At 38.7% G+C, this 17,857-nt stretch overlaps 1 protein-coding gene across 3 annotated transcripts in view; it reads right to left on the reverse strand.

The window, feature by feature from the left end:
• The window catches only part of LOC129005581 (5'-AMP-activated protein kinase catalytic subunit alpha-2), a 142,576-nt gene that overhangs the window by 11,397 nt on the left and 113,322 nt on the right, over positions 1–17,857 (reverse strand). For all 3 annotated transcript variants that reach the window (XM_054434506.1, XM_054434504.1, XM_054434505.1), the window contains exon 8: positions 1,134–1,362. In XM_054434506.1, the coding sequence (XP_054290481.1) occupies positions 1,134–1,362 (229 nt within the window). The remainder of the gene's footprint in view (positions 1–1,133; positions 1,363–17,857) is intronic.

Genomic DNA, 17,857 nt, shown 5'->3' on the forward strand with positions numbered 1-17,857 from the left:
ACACCATGATCAAAATATTTTACCCGACTTGACCCAAAGTAAAAAAGTCTGGCCCGCAGACCCCTATAAGACTAAAAATGCATGTTGCTTAGATTATACAAACTGTTTGGTGAATTTCTGCAAGAAACATTTCAAGAGATTTACAAAAATACATTATCTTATTCAGAAATGAGATTTCATCAAACAATAGTTTTATGGTTGAACAAATTTTGAGATTAAATTTATAACTAAAAAATACAGTGATAAGATATTAGTGAATGTAATTTAAATATTTAGGAATATTAAATATAATTTTAATTAGGAAGTTAAACCGTCCTCTCCTTTTTTTCTAGTTATTATAATTTGGAAAAGGAGCAATATTAAAATGAAAGTCAGAATTCACATCTAACCAATGTTTGTTATAAATTCACAGTTCACATTTCAAAGTTTGAATGGAGTCGGTGTTTACCTATTATTTATTACAGGAAATTATTGATTTTGTTGGTTTCAAGCGTTTAAACTTAACTACACATTTATATTTTTGTATAGAATAAAAACTCTTTCTCCATACTCTCTCTCATTTTCCTTTTCTTAGTTATAAGAAAATTCACCCCCACCCCTGGGTTTAATTGCCCTGTTACTTTTTTTAAGTTCCTAATTTAATGTCATAGTTTATCCTTTCATATTAAATATTTGGGTTAATAAGACTTCAGGCAAATTGAATTGTCAAATATTTCAACCGAGTAAGAAACAAGAAGAATGTTTACATCTTACTATGTTTTTCTGTGCGTTTCTTTCAATAATAAGCTCATGAACTACTGTTATTTTGATGTATTATCAAGCTAATCTATAAATTTTACCTACACGTTACCTAGTAAAAGATAATAATCTTTTAAAATTTATAACTGTAACAAGAAGTTATGACGTCTGTATTATATGACATGATCACTCAATGAATTAAATACTGCTGATGATTATTAATTGTTTATGGTTTATATTTTTCTAGTCAGATACTACAAAGTGTACAGGTTTAGAGATTTTAAATTTCACCTCCTTAAATTTTCAGTAAAAACAATACACCACAGAAGATATTATATTAACTTGAATAATCGTTCAGAGAACATTGATCTTGAACATATAGGTACTCAACATACGTGCAATTCTCTCTGGATGGGGCTTGATGGGGCTGGGGGCGAGCTCTGAAGGACTGAAGGACACAGGTGGAGGGCTGCTGGCTACGTAGAAATCCTTGAGTTCTGCCTTGGCCGCCTCATCAGCTATACGCTTGTTGTCAATCACCAGGTGATAAGCGATGCCCAGCTGGTCGTGAGGGTCTCCACTTAACAATGCGTTGTGCACTTCGTGTTCTTTCACACCAAACTTCTAAAAAAGAGTTTAACATTAACAGGATGTTACTTGACAACGGTGGAAGCTTTAATAGCAAAGGTCTCCAAGAATTAGTAGAAATATTTGAGTGCAGGTTATTGCTCAATAGCGAACCTAATTAAGTGTTGACATAAACAAATTGCAGTTGTTTCAAAATTAAAAGTTGAAATTAGTTTAAATTTAAAAAAAAATTTTGAGTAGAAATAATTCTAGTACTATTGTCATTGAAGTTAAAAATAGTAGCCTAGCTTGTGTTTTGGCAGCTGTTTGATTAAGTTAAATCTGTCTTAGAGAAGTGATTCCAGCAATTTCAAAAACTTATGACTCATTTTGAAAGTTATGCAACTTTCAAAAATGGCATTATCATTGAATCACAAGTGGTCAGCATCTACCAACTAATCAAAGGGATTGAAAACACCAGACAGTTAGCTGATCTATGCTATTAAAAAGTAAATAAATAATTCTACTATTTACAAAACTGTGCTTATTATAAGAATTGAGTTTAAGTTTGGTTTGACTTATATTTTTAAATTCTACAACTACACTAGATCTATTAAAAAATATTGTTCTTAGAGCACTTTGTGGTCCCGGATCAATGAAAAAAAAAAAAATGTTCATGGCTTTCCAGGCTCTTTGAAACATGGAACCAGTTTCTATTGAATTCTGGGAACGGGCCTTCTCTGGATGGCTCACCTAAAACAAAGCCAGTTGTCTATTCTAAGTAAAACAAACACATGCAAAGCACACAAACCATCTTAATGAACCAACAAAAAAAAATACAGAGAAGAAACAAATACAGCTAAAAATAAAGCATGCAATATCAGGGCCGCCCCGAGGGCGGGGCGAGCGGGGCGACCGCCCTGGGCGCCGCGGCTAGGGGGGCGCCGCGGCTTTGGTAGGTAAAAAATTTAACAACGTTATCGGCAAACAGCGAACGAATATTTTCCGGGAACTCGTAAACATGTAATCAATGACAATGACTATTTAAAAAAGACAATATTTAGCTTTCGTTTTCGTTTTATTCGTAAAATTAATACTGTTATTTAATATACAACTCGTACTATTACTAGGCCTACTTTTACGTCTGCCGTGTTGGCAATACTGCGAGTCCGAGACATACACACTGCGCATTCACCCACACGCACCTACACTTGCTCGTTTCTAACCTCAAATTTAGTTCAGTGTAGTTGAGTTAGTCTATGGTAGTTGTTACGTTACGATTAGCTCAGTGGTTGTGCAAACTTGAACTGTTAATAAAGACGTGGTTTTGACGATAAGTACAACATGTAACAGTGATATTTCCTTAGGCCTACAGTAGGATTACTACAAAGTGAATGACTGTTTTAAATAACGATGTCTAAAAAACTTTCTGGAGCGCAAAGACGCAAGTTAGTTCGAGAAGAGGAGGCTGCGACTGAAGCACTTCTGAAAAAAGTCCCAAAGCTTACATCCTATTTTGCTCCTTCCAGTTCTTCGGCGGTAATAATTAGTGAGCCTGAACATGTCTCAGTAAACGTGAGTACACCTAATGAAGTCCTTCCAGATTCAGTTTCGATTGAAGAAAATATTAATGAGAATGAAAAGTTGTCGATTTCATCTCCTAAAACCGTCAACGTAGGCCTAATCAATTCAGATCCATCCTCTTGGCCAGATATCATTAATAGAGATGAAAGAGACGAGTTAATTTTAAAAGGGCCTATACCGTTAAAGGCTGATAATGATTATCCAAAAAATGCCCAAAAGAGACATTTTTCGAATGAACACCAATTTCGATGTGCGGAAAATGGGGAAAAGGTAAAACGCAAATGGTTGGTGTATTCTGAAGGCACCAACTCAGTATACTGCTTCTGTTGCCGACTTTTCGAGCCTAATTCAAAGTCACAACTTGGTCAAAAGTCAGGTTTTAATGATTGGAAACACCTGGCAGAGCGACTTCGTTTACACGAAACCACACCAGAGCATTTCAAAACTATGACTATCTGGTTTGAAGCCGAGCTACGTCTAAAAAAATGTATTTCGGTGAATCATGCTCTATCGGACCAAATTAGGAGAGAGACAGAAAGATGGCAGGAAGTTTTTAAGCGCCTTGTCGCTATAATCTTATATTTGGCAGAACATAATATCGCTTTTCGAGGGTCATCTTCAAAGCTATTTACTAAGAATAACGGCAATTACTTAGGTCTGATCGAGCTGATAGGACAATTCGATGGTGTCATGTCAGATCACTTGCGAAGGGTAACTAGTGCCTCCTCCCAAGTGACTCTTCTAGGAAATAATATTCAAAACGAGCTAATTTGTCTTTTGGGATCTGAAGTAAAGAAGGCTACAATCAGAAAAATAAATAAATCCAAGTATTTTTCTGTAATCTTGGACAGCACTCCAGATATAACCCATAAAGACCAGATATCTCTCACAATCCGATATGTAACAGAACAAGATGGAATAAGTGGTGATGTGGCCGTTGAAGAAAGTTTTATTGGATATAAAGTGGCAAAAGAATCAACTGGAGAAGCTCTCTCAGAGCTGTTGTTCGCTGAAATTGAAAGTTGCCATTTAAACATGAATGACTGCCGAGGACAAGCTTATGACAACGGTGCTAATATGGCTGGTGTAAACAAAGGTGTCCAGGCTAGAGTCTTAAAAGAATATCCTCGTGCTTCGTTTACACCGTGTACCAGTCACAGTTTGAATCTGGTAATATCTGATGGTGCAAAGTCGTCTGTTAAGTCAACCTCACTGTTTGGAATAATTCAGAGGATCTACACTATATTTGCGGGATCGACAAAACGCTATTGTATAGTGAGTGAACACGTCCAATCACTAACTATTAAACAAGTTTGTGAAACTCGCTGGGAAGCGAGGATTTCTTCCATTCAGGCTATCAGGTACCAGTATGCTGACGTTAGACAAGCATTAATTGAACTTGCAGACAGTGTTGAAGACCCTAAAACAGCATCAGAAGCTCAGTCTCTGATATCGCATATGGAAGATTTTTCTTTCTTGACTTGTTTAATTGTTTGGCACGACCTTCTGTTTCAAGTTAATCTTGTAAGCAAAACATTACAAGGGAAAATGACTGATTTAACATCAGCCAAAAGGCTGCTTGATAATTGCCAAGCCTTCCTAGGGTCTTTTCGAGAATCAGGGCTTGTAGATGCAATCATTTGTGCTAAGGAGATTGCCGAAAGTATTGGAACTGAGCCCGTTTTCCCGAAAAAGCCTTTAAGGAAGAAAAAGAAACAGTTTTCTTATGAAGGGCCAGATGAAATTAACGGTACTCCACAGGAACTCTTTAATAGGGATGTATTTTTGCCCCTTGTTGATAGTGTAACCACATCTCTTACTGAACGTACTGAACAGCTGAAAAAGCACCATTCTTTATGGAGCTTTTTGTATGACCTTAGCAAGTTGCCAGAAAAAGAGGAGTTGAAGAAGTGTTGCCTGAAACTTCAAGAATTTCTTACATTTGATAACATTAGTGACATAAACGTAAATGACTTGTATAATGAAATTATCCACGTGAAAAGCATCGTTCATGATGAACATAAAACAAATGAAGCGTTATCTCCCATCAAGGTGCTAAAGAGTATTAAGTCACATGACCAAAAAGATCTATTTACAAACTTGTGGATTGCTCTAAGGATATTGCTGACCATCCCCCTAACTGTAGCAAGTGCTGAACGAAGTTTTAGCAAGTTAAAACTCATCAAGACGTATCTGCGATCCACTATGACGCAAGAAAAGCTGAATGCATTGGCAATTTTATCGATAGAAAATGAGGCGGCAAAACAGTTAGACTTTAAAGACATTTTAACCTCTTTTGCAAATGCCAAAGCTAGGAAAATTCCATTGGGTGTAAATTAATCTTGTATTATGGTTTCAAAGTTGTATCTACTGTATTGCCAAAAGATTTATCTACATAAGTTCTGTTTGTTATACTGTAATTTCAATATTATAATGATACGTTTTTGTAAATAAAGTGTTGTGTTTCTTAATAAATGGTATACATTTTTTTTAAACAATTTCAAAGATTTTCGTCTCTAATGCTTTTTCATATACTTTTATGGCAAATTATGTTAGCAAAAGTTCGGCATTTTGTAAATAATAGAGTTATTTTTAAATGCTAACAGCGTGCATTTACTAACATTATTGTTTACATTGACCGTCTATGGACCCATTCCTATATTTAAACAAACTGAATACTGTATGTAAAGGATTTAAAAAATACATGGATAACGTTCGATATCGATGAACCCTCTATCGACGCAAACCCCCGAAATACCTTTGTTTAGGAGGGGCGAAAATTTAAATCTTGCCCCGGGCGTCTATAGCCCTCGGGGCGGCCCTGTGCAATATAAATTAGGATAAAAGGCATACTACTTAAAAATGCACATTCCAATAGAAAAAATAACACTATAAGTGCTATATAAATCTATTTTGAGTTATTTTGGTGTTAGTACATTTCAAAGTTTGCCATGCAAAGTTTTAAGAACCATCTTGAAACTAAATTCAGAAATGCTTGAATTTGGCAAAATCTTAAATGTTTGATAAAATAATTTCATAATTAATCTTAATAAACTTTTAAACGTGCAAACACTAATTGCTTTTAAAATTAGAAAAATGTATTAGAATTCACAAATTTGAAATACTTGGGAGACTTATGGCCTACATTTTGAAACCTAAATCTAAAACTTTCCCAAAACATCAACACAAGAACAGAATGCTATAACATTGGTTATTACATAACTAACAATGTAGTAATAGTATGCATACATCATGAAAGATCTGGAAAAACTGTTGATGTGATATTGGGAAAAAAACTGATTACATTGCTCAGCAACATAAAATAATGAGGAAACGTTTTAGTTAAAATCTAATCTTGAAACTAATTGAAAATGTAAAAAACAATGTGTGAAAAGAGTCAATCTTCATTGTACGAGTTGTAAGTAAGAAGAATTTTTATGAGTTCTTAAGCAGCCTGCTGATCTGTAAAAAGGTATAAACAAATTAATAAATGGACAACACATAAATAATATGAAACATGAGGTAAATTGGTTAAAATAAATGGAAGATCAGCAAGACAACATGAACAAATGAGAGGGATCAGGTATGGACAGGTAAAAAATATTAGGAGAGAAAAAAAAAACAGGAAAGCAAAAGCAGGTTAAAGGATGTAATGAAAGGGTAAAGGATAGGAGGACACCAAGGAGAGGTCGAGGAAGAATAGTAGAGGAAGGACAGGGTAAGGGAAGGAAAGGAGAAGAGCTGGGACAGGTTAAGGAAGATAAGGAGAGACAAAGAAGCACAGTAAAGCAAAAGCAGGATAAAGGATGTAAGGAGGACAAGGAGAGGTCAGCCAAGGATAGTAGAGAAGGGCAGGGTAAGAAAAGGAAAGGAGAAGAACAAGGACAGGTTAAGGAAGAAGAGGAGAGAAAAAGAAACAGAGGAAAGCAAAACAAGTAAGAGCACAGAAAACGTACTACTATAACCCAGAATGCCAACCGCATGGTAAAAAGCATTAAGCGGTTTGAGAGAGCTTTGCCTGTCAATCCGTAGGCAGCACCACCAGCGTCGCCATGCAATAGCATAGCAACGCTGGTGGCGCTGCCTACGGATTGACAGGCAAAGCTCTCTCAAACCGCTTAATGCTTTTTACCATGCGGTTGGCATTCTGGGTTATAGTAGTACGTTTTCTGTGGTAAAAGAAGCAAGAACATCAGAATAATAAAGGAACAAAGGCAGAATAAAGGAACAAAGGCAGAAAAAAAGAACAGGAGAAAGGGCAGAAAAGCAAAAGTATGAATGCAAAGCCAGGTACAGATAGGGTCATAGAGCGAGGACCTGTGAAAAGTAGGGAGGAGAGCTAAAAAAGGTGACCAAATAATGAGAGCGGAGAAAAAAAGGAGCAAGCACAAGTATAGAATTAATAGGAGAGTTAGGACAGATAAATAATGGAGAGGAGAGGAAGGAAAGGGTGAAGGATGGAAGGAAAGCAAGAACATGAAATGAAGAAAAGGAGAGGTAGGACAAGAAAGAAAATATAACAAGGAGAGGGTAATGAAGGGGATCAAAGAAATGGCAGGTAAAGAAAGGAGAGGAGATGATGAAGCATTTGAGAAAAAAAAGAATAGAATAATGGAAGGTCAAGTGAAGGAAAGCCAGGAGAGGAAGGAAGAGAAATAAAAGAAAATAATCAAGGTGAAGAAAAAGTTTACGAAAGGTGAGCAAGGACAGGTCTAGGAAGGAGATCAGAAAAAGGACGGGTAAAGGAAGGAGAGAAAATTAAAAACGCTAAAATAAATTAGAAGAAAATAGGGTTATTGAAGGAAAGAGTAAAGGATTACCAAAAAACCAGGACAGGTGAAGGAAGGGCAGAAGAAGAAGGATAAACAAAATAATGATAGGGTAAAGGAAGGATGGTAGAGGAAGGACAGAGTAAAGGAAGGACAGGGCAAGGGTGGAAAGAGAACAAGGACAGGCCAAGCTAGAAAAGGAGTTAAGAAGGAAGGTTAAAGGATGGAAGGACAAGGACAAGACATGGAAGGATTGAATAGGAAGGACATGGTAAAGAAAGAAAAGGTAAAGGATGGGAGGAAGAACAGACAACAACACAACAACAGACAGATGGGACAAGGACAGGTTTAGGAAGGAGATGAGAATAAGGACGGGTAGAGGAAGAAGGGGAGATTAAGGACACTATAAAGGATGTGTGAATGACAGATCAAAGGATGGGGAAGGATAAGGAAAGGTCAAGAAAGAATATTAGAGGAAGGAGAGGGTAAAGGAAGGAAAGGGTTAAGGATAGCTAGGAGAACTAGGACAGTATAAGGAAGGAGAGGAGAGAAAAGGAATAACAGGAAAGCAAAAGCAAGTAAAATACGCAAGAAAATCAGAAGAATAAAAGGCAGAAGAATAAAAGAACAAAGGAAGGAAAGATGAACAGAGATTAAGGGCAGAAAAGCAACAAAAGGAATGCAAAGACAGATCCGTGTAAGGTTAGAGCAAGAGGAGGTAAAGAATCAGGAGGAGAGCTAAACGAGGTGACCAAATAATGATAGAGCAAGGAAAGGTAAGCAAAATGTAAAAAGTAAATGCTGGGAGGAGAACAAGGACAAGACACGGAAGTATTAGTGAAAAAAGACAGGTTTAAGGAAGGAAAGAATTAAGGATGGTAGAAAAGCAAAGACAGGCAAAGGAAAGCCAGGAGGGGAAGGAAGACTAATGATGGGATTGAACAATTTTAGGAAGGAGAGGAAAGCATGGACAGGTCTAGAAAGGAGATGAGAAGAAGGACTTGACAGGTAAAGAAAGGAGAAAAAGATAAGGACACTCTAAAGGATGTGTGAAGTACAGGGTTCAGGAAAAACATGAAATGGTCAAGAAACAATAGTAGAGGAAGGACAAAGTAAAGATAAAGGTAAACGATAGGAGGAGAATAAGGAGTTATGGAAGGAAAGAAGAGTGGGGACAGGTCTAAGAATGTGATAAGAAGGACGGGTATAACTAGGAGTGATAATGAATGACAGTATAAAGGATGTAAGGAGGACAGGGTAAAGAATAGAGGGACATCAAAGAAAGACCATGAAAAAATATAAGGACGGGGTAAAAGAAGGAAAGGGTAAAGAATGAGAGAAAACAAGGACAGGTGAAGGAAGAATAGGAGAAAGGGGGTAAAGGGATGCTAGTTGAGGAAGGAAGGGGTAAAGAAATGGAAGGGCAAATAATGGAAGGAGAAAAAGTACAGGTCAATGTCGAAGAGAATTAAAAAGGACGGGTAAAGGAAGGCAAGGGTAAAAGATGGGAAGGGATACGAGGACAGGGCAAGAAAAGATAGTAAAGGATGAACAGGATAGAGAAAGGACAGGTCAGGCTAGAGGAGGAGTTAAGGATGGGTAAAGGAATGAAAGGGTAAAGAATGAGAGGACAACAAGGACGCATAAGGGAAGGATAGTAGAGGAAGGACAGAGTAAAGAAAGGTAAGTTTAAGGATGGGAGAAGAACAAGGACAGGTAAAGGAAGAATAGGAGAACAAGGACATGAAAAGGAGAAAATGACAAGAAGCAGTTGAGCAAAACGAGGCCAAGAAAGGTTAAGGATGGAAGTAAACAAGGACAGGTCAAGCTAGAAGAGGAGTTAAGGACGGGTAAAGGAAGGGAAGCGTTAAGGATGGTAGGACAACAAGGATAGGACAAGGAAGGATAATAGAGGAAGGACAGGGTAAAGAAAGGTAAAGTTTAAGGATGGAAAAGAACTAGGAAAGGTTAAGGAAGGAGAGGAGAGCTAATACAGGTTATGAAAGGAGATGATAGGAGATTAAGGACACTATAAAGGATGTGTGAATGACAGGGTTAAGGATGGGGTAGGACTACAAAAGGTATAAGAGGTTAAGGAAAGGAGGAGAATTAGGACAGGATAAGAAAGGGGAGGAAATAAAAGGAAACCCAGTAAAAAAAGGAAGTAAAAGAAGCAAGGAGATGAATAAAACAAAAAGAGCAGAAAAAAAGAACGTAGAGAAAGGAGGGGGAAAGGATGGATGAAAACAAGGACAGGTCAGGCTAGAGGAGGAGTTAAGGATGGGTAAAGCAATCGAAGGGTAAAGAATGAGAGGACAACAAGGAAGGATATTAGAAGAAGGGCTGAGTAAGGAAAGGTAAGTTTAAGGATGGGAAAAGAACAAGGACAGGTAAAGGTAGGAAAGGAGAAGCAGGGTAAAGGAATGATAGGGTATAGGATGGATGTATTAGCAGGTTAAGAATGGAGATGAGAGGTGATTAAGGACACTATAAGGGATGTGAGAATGACAGGGTTAAGGATGGGGTAGGACTACGAAAGGTCAAAAAAGAATATAAAAGAAAGGAAACGGTTAAGGAAAGGAGGAAAATTAGGACAGAATAAAGAAGGAGAGGAGATAAAAGGAAACACAGTAAAAAAAAACAAGTAAAAATAGCAAGATAAATAAAACAAAAAAAAAAACAGAAAAAAGAACTGAGAGAAAGGAGGGGGAAAAGATGGAAGGAAACAAGGACAGGTCAGGCTGAGGAGTTAAGGATGGGTAAAGGAATGAAAGGGTAAAGAATATGAGGACAACAAGGACACAACAAGGTAAGATAGTAGAGGAAGGACAGAGAAAAGAAAGGTAAGTTTAAGGATGGGTGAAGAACAAGGACAGGTAAAAGTAGAATAGGAGAACAAGGACATGAAAAGGAGAAAATGACAAGAAGCAGTTGAGCAAAGCGAGGCCAAGGAAGGTTAAGGATGTAAGGAAACAAGGACAGTTCAAGCTAGAAGAGGAGTTAAGGACGAGTAAATTAAGGAAAGGTTAAGGATGGTAGGACAACAAGGATAGGACAATTAAGGATAGTAGAGGAAGGACAGGGTAAAGAAAGGTGAGTTTAAGGATGAAAAAAAACAAGGACAGGTAAAGGTAGGAAAGGAGAAGCAGGGTAAAGGAATGATAGGGTAAATGCTAGATAGTAGAGGAAGGACAGGGAAAAGATTAAGGGTAAAGGATGGAAGGAAACAAGGACAGGTCAAGCTAGAAGAGGAGTTAAGGACGGGTAAATGAAGGGAAGGGTTAAGGATGGTAGGACAACAAGGGTAGGACAAATGAAAAGGAGAAATGACAAGAAGCAGTTGAGCAAAGCGAGGCCAAGGAAGGTTAAGGATGGAAGGAAACAAGGACAGGTCAAGCTAGAAGAGGAGTTAAGGACGGGTAAATTAAGAGAAGGGTTAAGGATAGTAAGGCAACAAGGATAGGACAAGGAAGGATAGTTAAGGAAGGACAGGGTAAAGAAAGTTAGTTTAAGGATGGGGAAAGAACAAGGAGAGGTAAAGGTAGGAAAGGAGAAGCAGGGTAATGGAATGATAGGGTAAAAGCTGGATAGTAGAGGAAGGACAGGGTAAAGATTAAGGGTAAAGGATGGAAGGAAACAAGGACAGGTCAAGCTAGAAGAGGAGTTAAGGACGGGTAAATGAAGGGAAGAGTTAAGGATATTAGGACAACAAGGGTAGGACAAGGAAGGATAGTAGAGAGAGGACAGGGTAAAGATAAGTAAAGTTCAAGGATGAAAAGAACTAGGAAAGGTTAAGGAAGGAGAGGAGAGCTAATACAGGTTAAGAATGGAGATGAGAGGAGATTAAGGACACTATAAGGGATGTGAGAAAAGGCAACTAAAAAAAAGCAAGATGAATAAAACAAAAAAAAAACAGAAAAAGAACTGAAAGAAAGGAGGGGGAAAGGATGGAAGGAAACAAGGACAGGTCAGGCTGAATGAGAAGTTAAGGATGGGTAAAGGAATGAAAGGTTAAAGAATAAGAGGACAAAAAGGACATAACAATTTAGGATAGTAGAGGAAGGACAGAGAAAAGAAAGGTAAGTTTAAGGATGGGTGAAGAACAAGGACAGGTAAAAGTAGAATAGGAGAACAAGGACATGAAAAGGAGAAAATGACAAGAATCAGTTGAGCAAAGCGAGGCAAAGGAAGGTTAAGGATGGAAGGAAACAAGGACAGTTCAAGCTAGAAGAGGAGTTAAGGACGGGTAAATAAAGGGAAGGGTTTAGGATGGTAGGACAACAAGGATAGGACAAGGAAGGATAGTAGAGGAAGGACAGGGTAAAGAAAGGTAAGTTTAAGGATGAAAAAAGAACAAGGACAGGTAAAGGTAGGAAAGGAGAAGCAGGGTAAAGGAATGATAGGGTAAATGCTAGATAGTAGAGGAAGGACAGGGTAAAGATTAAGGGTAAAGGATGGAAGGAAACAAGGACAGGTCAAGCTAGAAGAGGAGTTAAGGACGAGTAAATGAAGGGAAGGGTTAAGGATGGTAGGACAACAAGAGTAGGACAAGGAAGGATAGTAGAAAGAGGACAGGGTAAAGATAGGTAAAGTTTAAGGATGGAAAAGAACTAGGAAAGGTTAAGGAAGGAGAGGAGAGCTAATACAGGTTAAGAATGGAGATGAGAGGAGATTAAGGACACTATAAGGGATGTGAGAATGACAGGGTTAAGGATGGGGTAGGACTACGAAAGGTCAAAAAAGAATATAAAAGGAAGGAAACGGTTAAGGAAAGGAGGAAAATTAGGACAGGATAAAGAAGGAGAGGAGATAAAAGGAAACCCAGTAAAAAAGGCAAGTAAAAAAAGCAAGATGAATAAAACAAAAAAAAAACAGAAAAAAGAACTGAGAGAAAGGAGGGGGAAAGGATGGAAGAAAACAAGGACAGGTCAGGCTGAAGGAGGAGTTAAGGATGGGTAAAGGAATGAAAGGGTAAAGAATAAGAGGACAAAAAGGACACAACAAGGTAGGATAGTAGAGGAAGGACAGAGTAAAGAAAGGTAAGTTTAAGGATGGGAGAAGAACAAGGACAGGTAAAAGTAGAATAGGAGAACAAGGACATGAAAAGGAGAAAATGACAAGAAGCAGTTGAGCAAAGCGAGGCAAAGGAAGGTTAAGGATGGAAGGAAACAAGGACAGGTCAAGCTAGAAGAGGAGTTAAGGACGGGTAAATGAAGGGAAGGGTTAAGAATGGTAGGACAACAAGGGTAGGACAAGGAAGGATAGTAGAGAGAGGACAGAGTAAAGATAGGTAAAGTTCAAGGATGGAAAAGAACTAGGAAAGGTTAAGGAAGGAGAGGAGAGCTAATACAGGTTAAAAATGGAGATGAGAGGAGATTAAGGACACTATAAGGGATGTGAGAATGACAGGGTTAAGGATGGGGTAGGACTACGAAAGGTCAAAAAAGAATATAAAAGGAAGGAAACGGTTAAGGAAAGGAGGAAAATTAAAACAGGATAAAGAAGGAGAGGAGATAAAAGGAAACCCAGTAAAAAAGGCAAGTAAAAAAAAGCAAGATGAATAAAACAGAAAAAAAACAGAAAAAAGAACTGAGAGAAAGGAGGGGGAAAGGATGGAAGGAAACAAGGACAGGTCAGGCTGAAGGAGGAGTTAAGGATGGGTAAAGGAATGAAAGGGTAAAGAATAAGAGGACAAAAAGGACACAACAAGGTAGGATAGTAGAGGAAGGACAGAGTAAAGAAAGGTAAGTTTAAGGATGGGAGAAGAACAAGGACAGGTAAAAGTAGAATAGGAGAACAAGGACATGAAAAGGAGAAAATGACAAGAAGCAGTTGAGCAAAGCGAGGCCAAGGAAGGTTAAGGATGGAAGGAAACAAGGACAGGTCAAGCTAGAAGAGGAGTTAAGGACGGGTAAATTAAGGGAAGGGTTAAGGATGGTAGGACAACAAGGATAGGACAAGGAAGGATAGTAGAGGAAGGAAAGGGTAAAGAAAGGCGAGTTTAAGGATGAATAAAGAACAAGGACAGGTAAAGGTAGGAAAGGAGAAGCAGGGTAAAGATTAAGGGTAAAGCATGGAAGGAAACGAGGACAGGTCAAGCTAGAAGAGGAGTTAAGGACGGGTAAATGAAGGGAAGGGTTAAGGATATTAGGACAACAAGGGTAGGACAAGGAAGGATAGTAGAGAGAGGCAGGGTAAAGATAGGTAAAGTTCAAGGATGGAAAAGAACTAGGAAAGGTTTAGAAAGGAGAAGAGAGCTAAACAGGTTAAGAATGGAGATGAGAGGAGATTAAGGACACTATAAGGGATGTGTGAATGACAGGGTTAAGGATGGGGTAGGACTACGAAAGGTCGAAAAAGAATATAAAAGGAAGGAAACGGTTAAGGAAAGGAGGAAAATTAGGACAGGATAAAGAAGGAGAGGAGATAAAAGGAAACCCAGTAAAAAAAGCAAGATGAATAAAACAAAAAAAAAAAAAACAGAAAAAAGAACTGAGAGAAAGGAAGGGGGAAAGGATGGAAGGAAACAAGGACAGGTCAGGCTAGAGGAGGAGTTAAGGATGGGTAAAGGAATAAAAGGGTAAAGAATGAGAAGACAACAAGGACACAACAAGGCAGGGTACGGAAAGGACAGAGTAAAGAAAGATAAGTTTAAGGATAGGAGAAGAAAAAAACAAGGACAGGTATAGGTAGAATAGGAGAACAAGGACATGAAAAGGAGAGAATGACAAGAAGCAGTTGAGCAAAGCGAGGCCAAGGAAGGTAAAGGATGGAAGGAAACAAGGACAGGTCAAGCTAGAAGAGGAGTTAAGGACGGGTAAATGAAGGGAAGGGTTAAGGATGGTAGGACAAGGATAGGACAAGGAAGTAGTTGAGGAAGGACAGGGTAAAGAAAGGTTAGTTTAAGGATGGGAAAAGAACAAGGACAGGTAAAGGTAGGAAAGGAGAAGCAGGGTAAAGAAATGATAGGGTAAAGGCTGGATAGTAGAGGAAGGACAGGGTAAAGATTAAGGGTAAAGGATGGAAGGAAACAGGGACAGGTCAAGCTAGAAGAGGAGTTAAGGACGGGTAAATGAAGGGAAGGGTTAAGGATGGTAAGACAACAAGGGTAGGACAAGGAAGGATAGTAGAGAGAGGACAGGGTAAAGATAGGTAAAGTTTAAGGATGGAAAAGAACTAGGAAAGTTAGGGAAGGAGAGGAGAGCTAATACAGGTTAAGAATGGAGATGAGAGGAGATTAAGGACACTATAAGGGATGTGTTAATGACAGGGTTAAGGATGGGGTAGGACTACGAAAGGTCAAAAAAGAATATCAAAGGAAGGAAACGGTTAAGGAAGGGAGGAAAATTAGGACAGGATAAAGAAGGATAGGAGATAAAAGGGAACCCAGTAAAAAAAGCAAGTAAAAAAAGCAAGATGAATAAAAAAAAACAGAAAAAAGAACTGTGAGAAAGGAGGGGGAAAGGATAGAAAGGAAACAAGGACAGGTCGGGCTGAAGGAGGCGTTAAGGATGGGTAAAGGACTAAAGGGTAAAGACTAAGAGGACAACAAGGACACAACAAGGTAGGATAGTAGAGGAAGGACAGAGTAAAGAAAGGTAAGTTTAAGGATGGGAGAAGAACAAGGACAGGTAAAAGTAGAATAGGAGAACAAGGACATAAAAAGGAGAAAATGACAAGAAGCAGTTGAGCAAAGCGAGGCCAAGGAAGGTTAAGAATGGAGATGAGAGGAGATTAAGGACACTATAAGGGATGTGTGAATGACAGGGTTAAGGATGGGGTAGGACTACGAAAGGTCAAAAAAGAATATAAAAGGAAGGAAACTGTTAAGGAAAGGAGGAAAATTAGGACAGGATAAAGATAAAAGGAAACCCAGTAAAAAAAAGCAAGTAAAAAAAGCAAGATGAATAAAACAAACAAAAAAACTGAAAAAAGAACTGAAAGGATAGGGAAAGGATGGAAGGAAACAAGGACAGGTCAGGCTAGAGGAGGAGTTAAGGATGGGTAAAGGATTGAAAGGGTAAAGAATGAGAGGACAACAAGGACGCAACAAGGCAGGATAGTAGAGGAAGGACAGAGTAAAGAAAGGTAAGTTTTAGGATGGGAGAACAAGGACAGGTATAGGTAGAATAGGAGAACAAGGACATGAAAAGGAGAAAATGACAAGAAGCAGTTGAGCAAAGAGAGGCCAGGGAAGGTTAAGGATGGAAGGAAACAAGGACAGGTCAAGCTAGAAGAGGAGTTAAGGACGGGTAAATTAAGGGAAGGGTTAAGGATGGTAGGACAACAAGGATAGGACAAGGAAGGATAGTAGAGGAAGGAAAGGGTAAAGAAAGGCGAGTTTAAGGATGAATAAAGAACAAGGACAGGTAAAGGTAGGAAAGGAGAAGCAGGGTAAAGGTTAAGGGTAAAGGATGGAAGAAAACAAGGACAGGTCAAGCTAGAAGGGGAGTTAAGGACGGGTAAATGAAGGGAAGGGTTAAGGATGGTAGGACAACAAGGGTAGGACAAGGGATGATAGTAGAGAGAGGACAGGGTAAAGATAGGTAAAGTTTAAGGATGGGAAAGAACTAGGAAGGTTAAGGAAGGTGAGGAGAGCTAATACAGGTTAAGAATGGAGATGAGAGGAGATTGAGGACACTATAAGGGATGTGTGAATGACAGGGTTAAGGATGGGGTAGGACTACGAAAGGTCAAAAAAGAATATAAAAGAAAGGAAACGGTTAAAGGAAGGAGGAAAATTAGGACAGGATAAGGAAGGAGAGGAGATAAAAGGAAACATAGTAAAAAAACAAGTAAAAAAAGCAGGATGAATAAAACAGAAAAAACAGTAAAAAGAACTGAGAGAAAGGAAGGGGAAAAGATGAAAGGAAACAAGGACAGGTCAGGCTGAAGGAGGAGTTAAGGATGGGTAAAGGACTAAAGGGTAAAGACTAAGAGGACAACAAGGACACAACAAGGTAGGATAGTAGAGGAAGGACAGAGTAAAGAAAGGTAAGTTTAAGGATGGGAGAAGAACAAGGACAGGTTAAAGTAGAATAGGAATACAAGGACATGAAAAGGAGAAATGACAAGAAGCAGTTGAGCAAAGCGAGGCCAAGAAAGGTTAAGGATGGAAGGAAACAAGGACAGGTCAAGCTAGAAGAGAAGTTAAGGACGGGTAAATTAAGAGAAAGGGTTAAGGATAGTAAGGCAACAAGGATAGGACAAGGAAGGATAGTTAAGGAAGGACAGGGTAAAGAAAGTTAGTTTAAGGATGGGAAAAGAACAAGGACAGGTAAAGGTAGGAAAGGAGAAGCATGGTAATGGAATGATAGGGTAAAGGCTGGATAGTTGAGGAAGGACAGGGTTAAGATTAAGGGTAAAGGATGGAAGGAAACAAGGAAAGGTCAAGCTAGAAGAAGAGTTAAGGACGGGTAAATGAAGGGAAGGGTTAAGGATGGTATGACAACAAGGGTAGGACAAGGGAGGATATTAGAGAAAGGACAGGGTAAAGATAGGTAATGTTTAAGGATGAAAAAGAACTAGGAAAGGTTAAGGAAGGAGAAGAGAGCTAATACAGGTAAAGAATGGAGATGAGAGGAGATTAAGGACACTATAAGGGATGTGAGAATAACAGGGTTAAGGATGGGGTAGGACTACGAAAGGTCAAAAAAGAATATAAAAGGAAGGAAACGGTTAAGGAAAGGAGGAAAATTAGGACAGGATAAAGAAGGAGAGGAGATAAAAGGAAACCCAGTAAAAAAGGCAAGTAAAAAAAAGCAAGATGAATAAAACAAAAAAAAACTGAAAAAAGAACTGAAAGAAAGGAGGGGGAAAGGATGGAAAGAAACAAGGACAGGTCAGGCTGAAGGAGGAGTTAAGGATGGGTAAAGGAATGAAAGGTTAAAGAATAAGAGGACAACAAGGACATAACAAGTTAGGATAGTAGAGGAAGGACAGAGAAAAGAAAGGTAAGTTTAAGGATGGGTGAAGAACAAGGACAGGTAAAAGTAGTATAGGAGAACAAGGACATGAAAAGGACAAAATGACAAGAAGCAGTTGAGCAAAGCGAGGCCAAGGAAGGTTAAGGATGGAAGGAAACAAGAACAGGTCAAGCTAGAAGAGGAGTTAAGGACGGGTAAATTAAGGAAAGGTTAAGGATGGTAGGACAACAAGGATAGGACAAGGAAGGATAGTAGAGGAAGGACAGGGTAAAG

The sequence above is a fragment of the Macrosteles quadrilineatus genome, unplaced genomic scaffold, assembly GCF_028750875.1.
Source record: "Macrosteles quadrilineatus isolate MER2022 unplaced genomic scaffold, UCM_ALF_1.0 Scaffold_24__1_contigs__length_1734639, whole genome shotgun sequence".
Lineage (NCBI taxonomy): Eukaryota > Metazoa > Arthropoda > Insecta > Hemiptera > Cicadellidae > Macrosteles > Macrosteles quadrilineatus.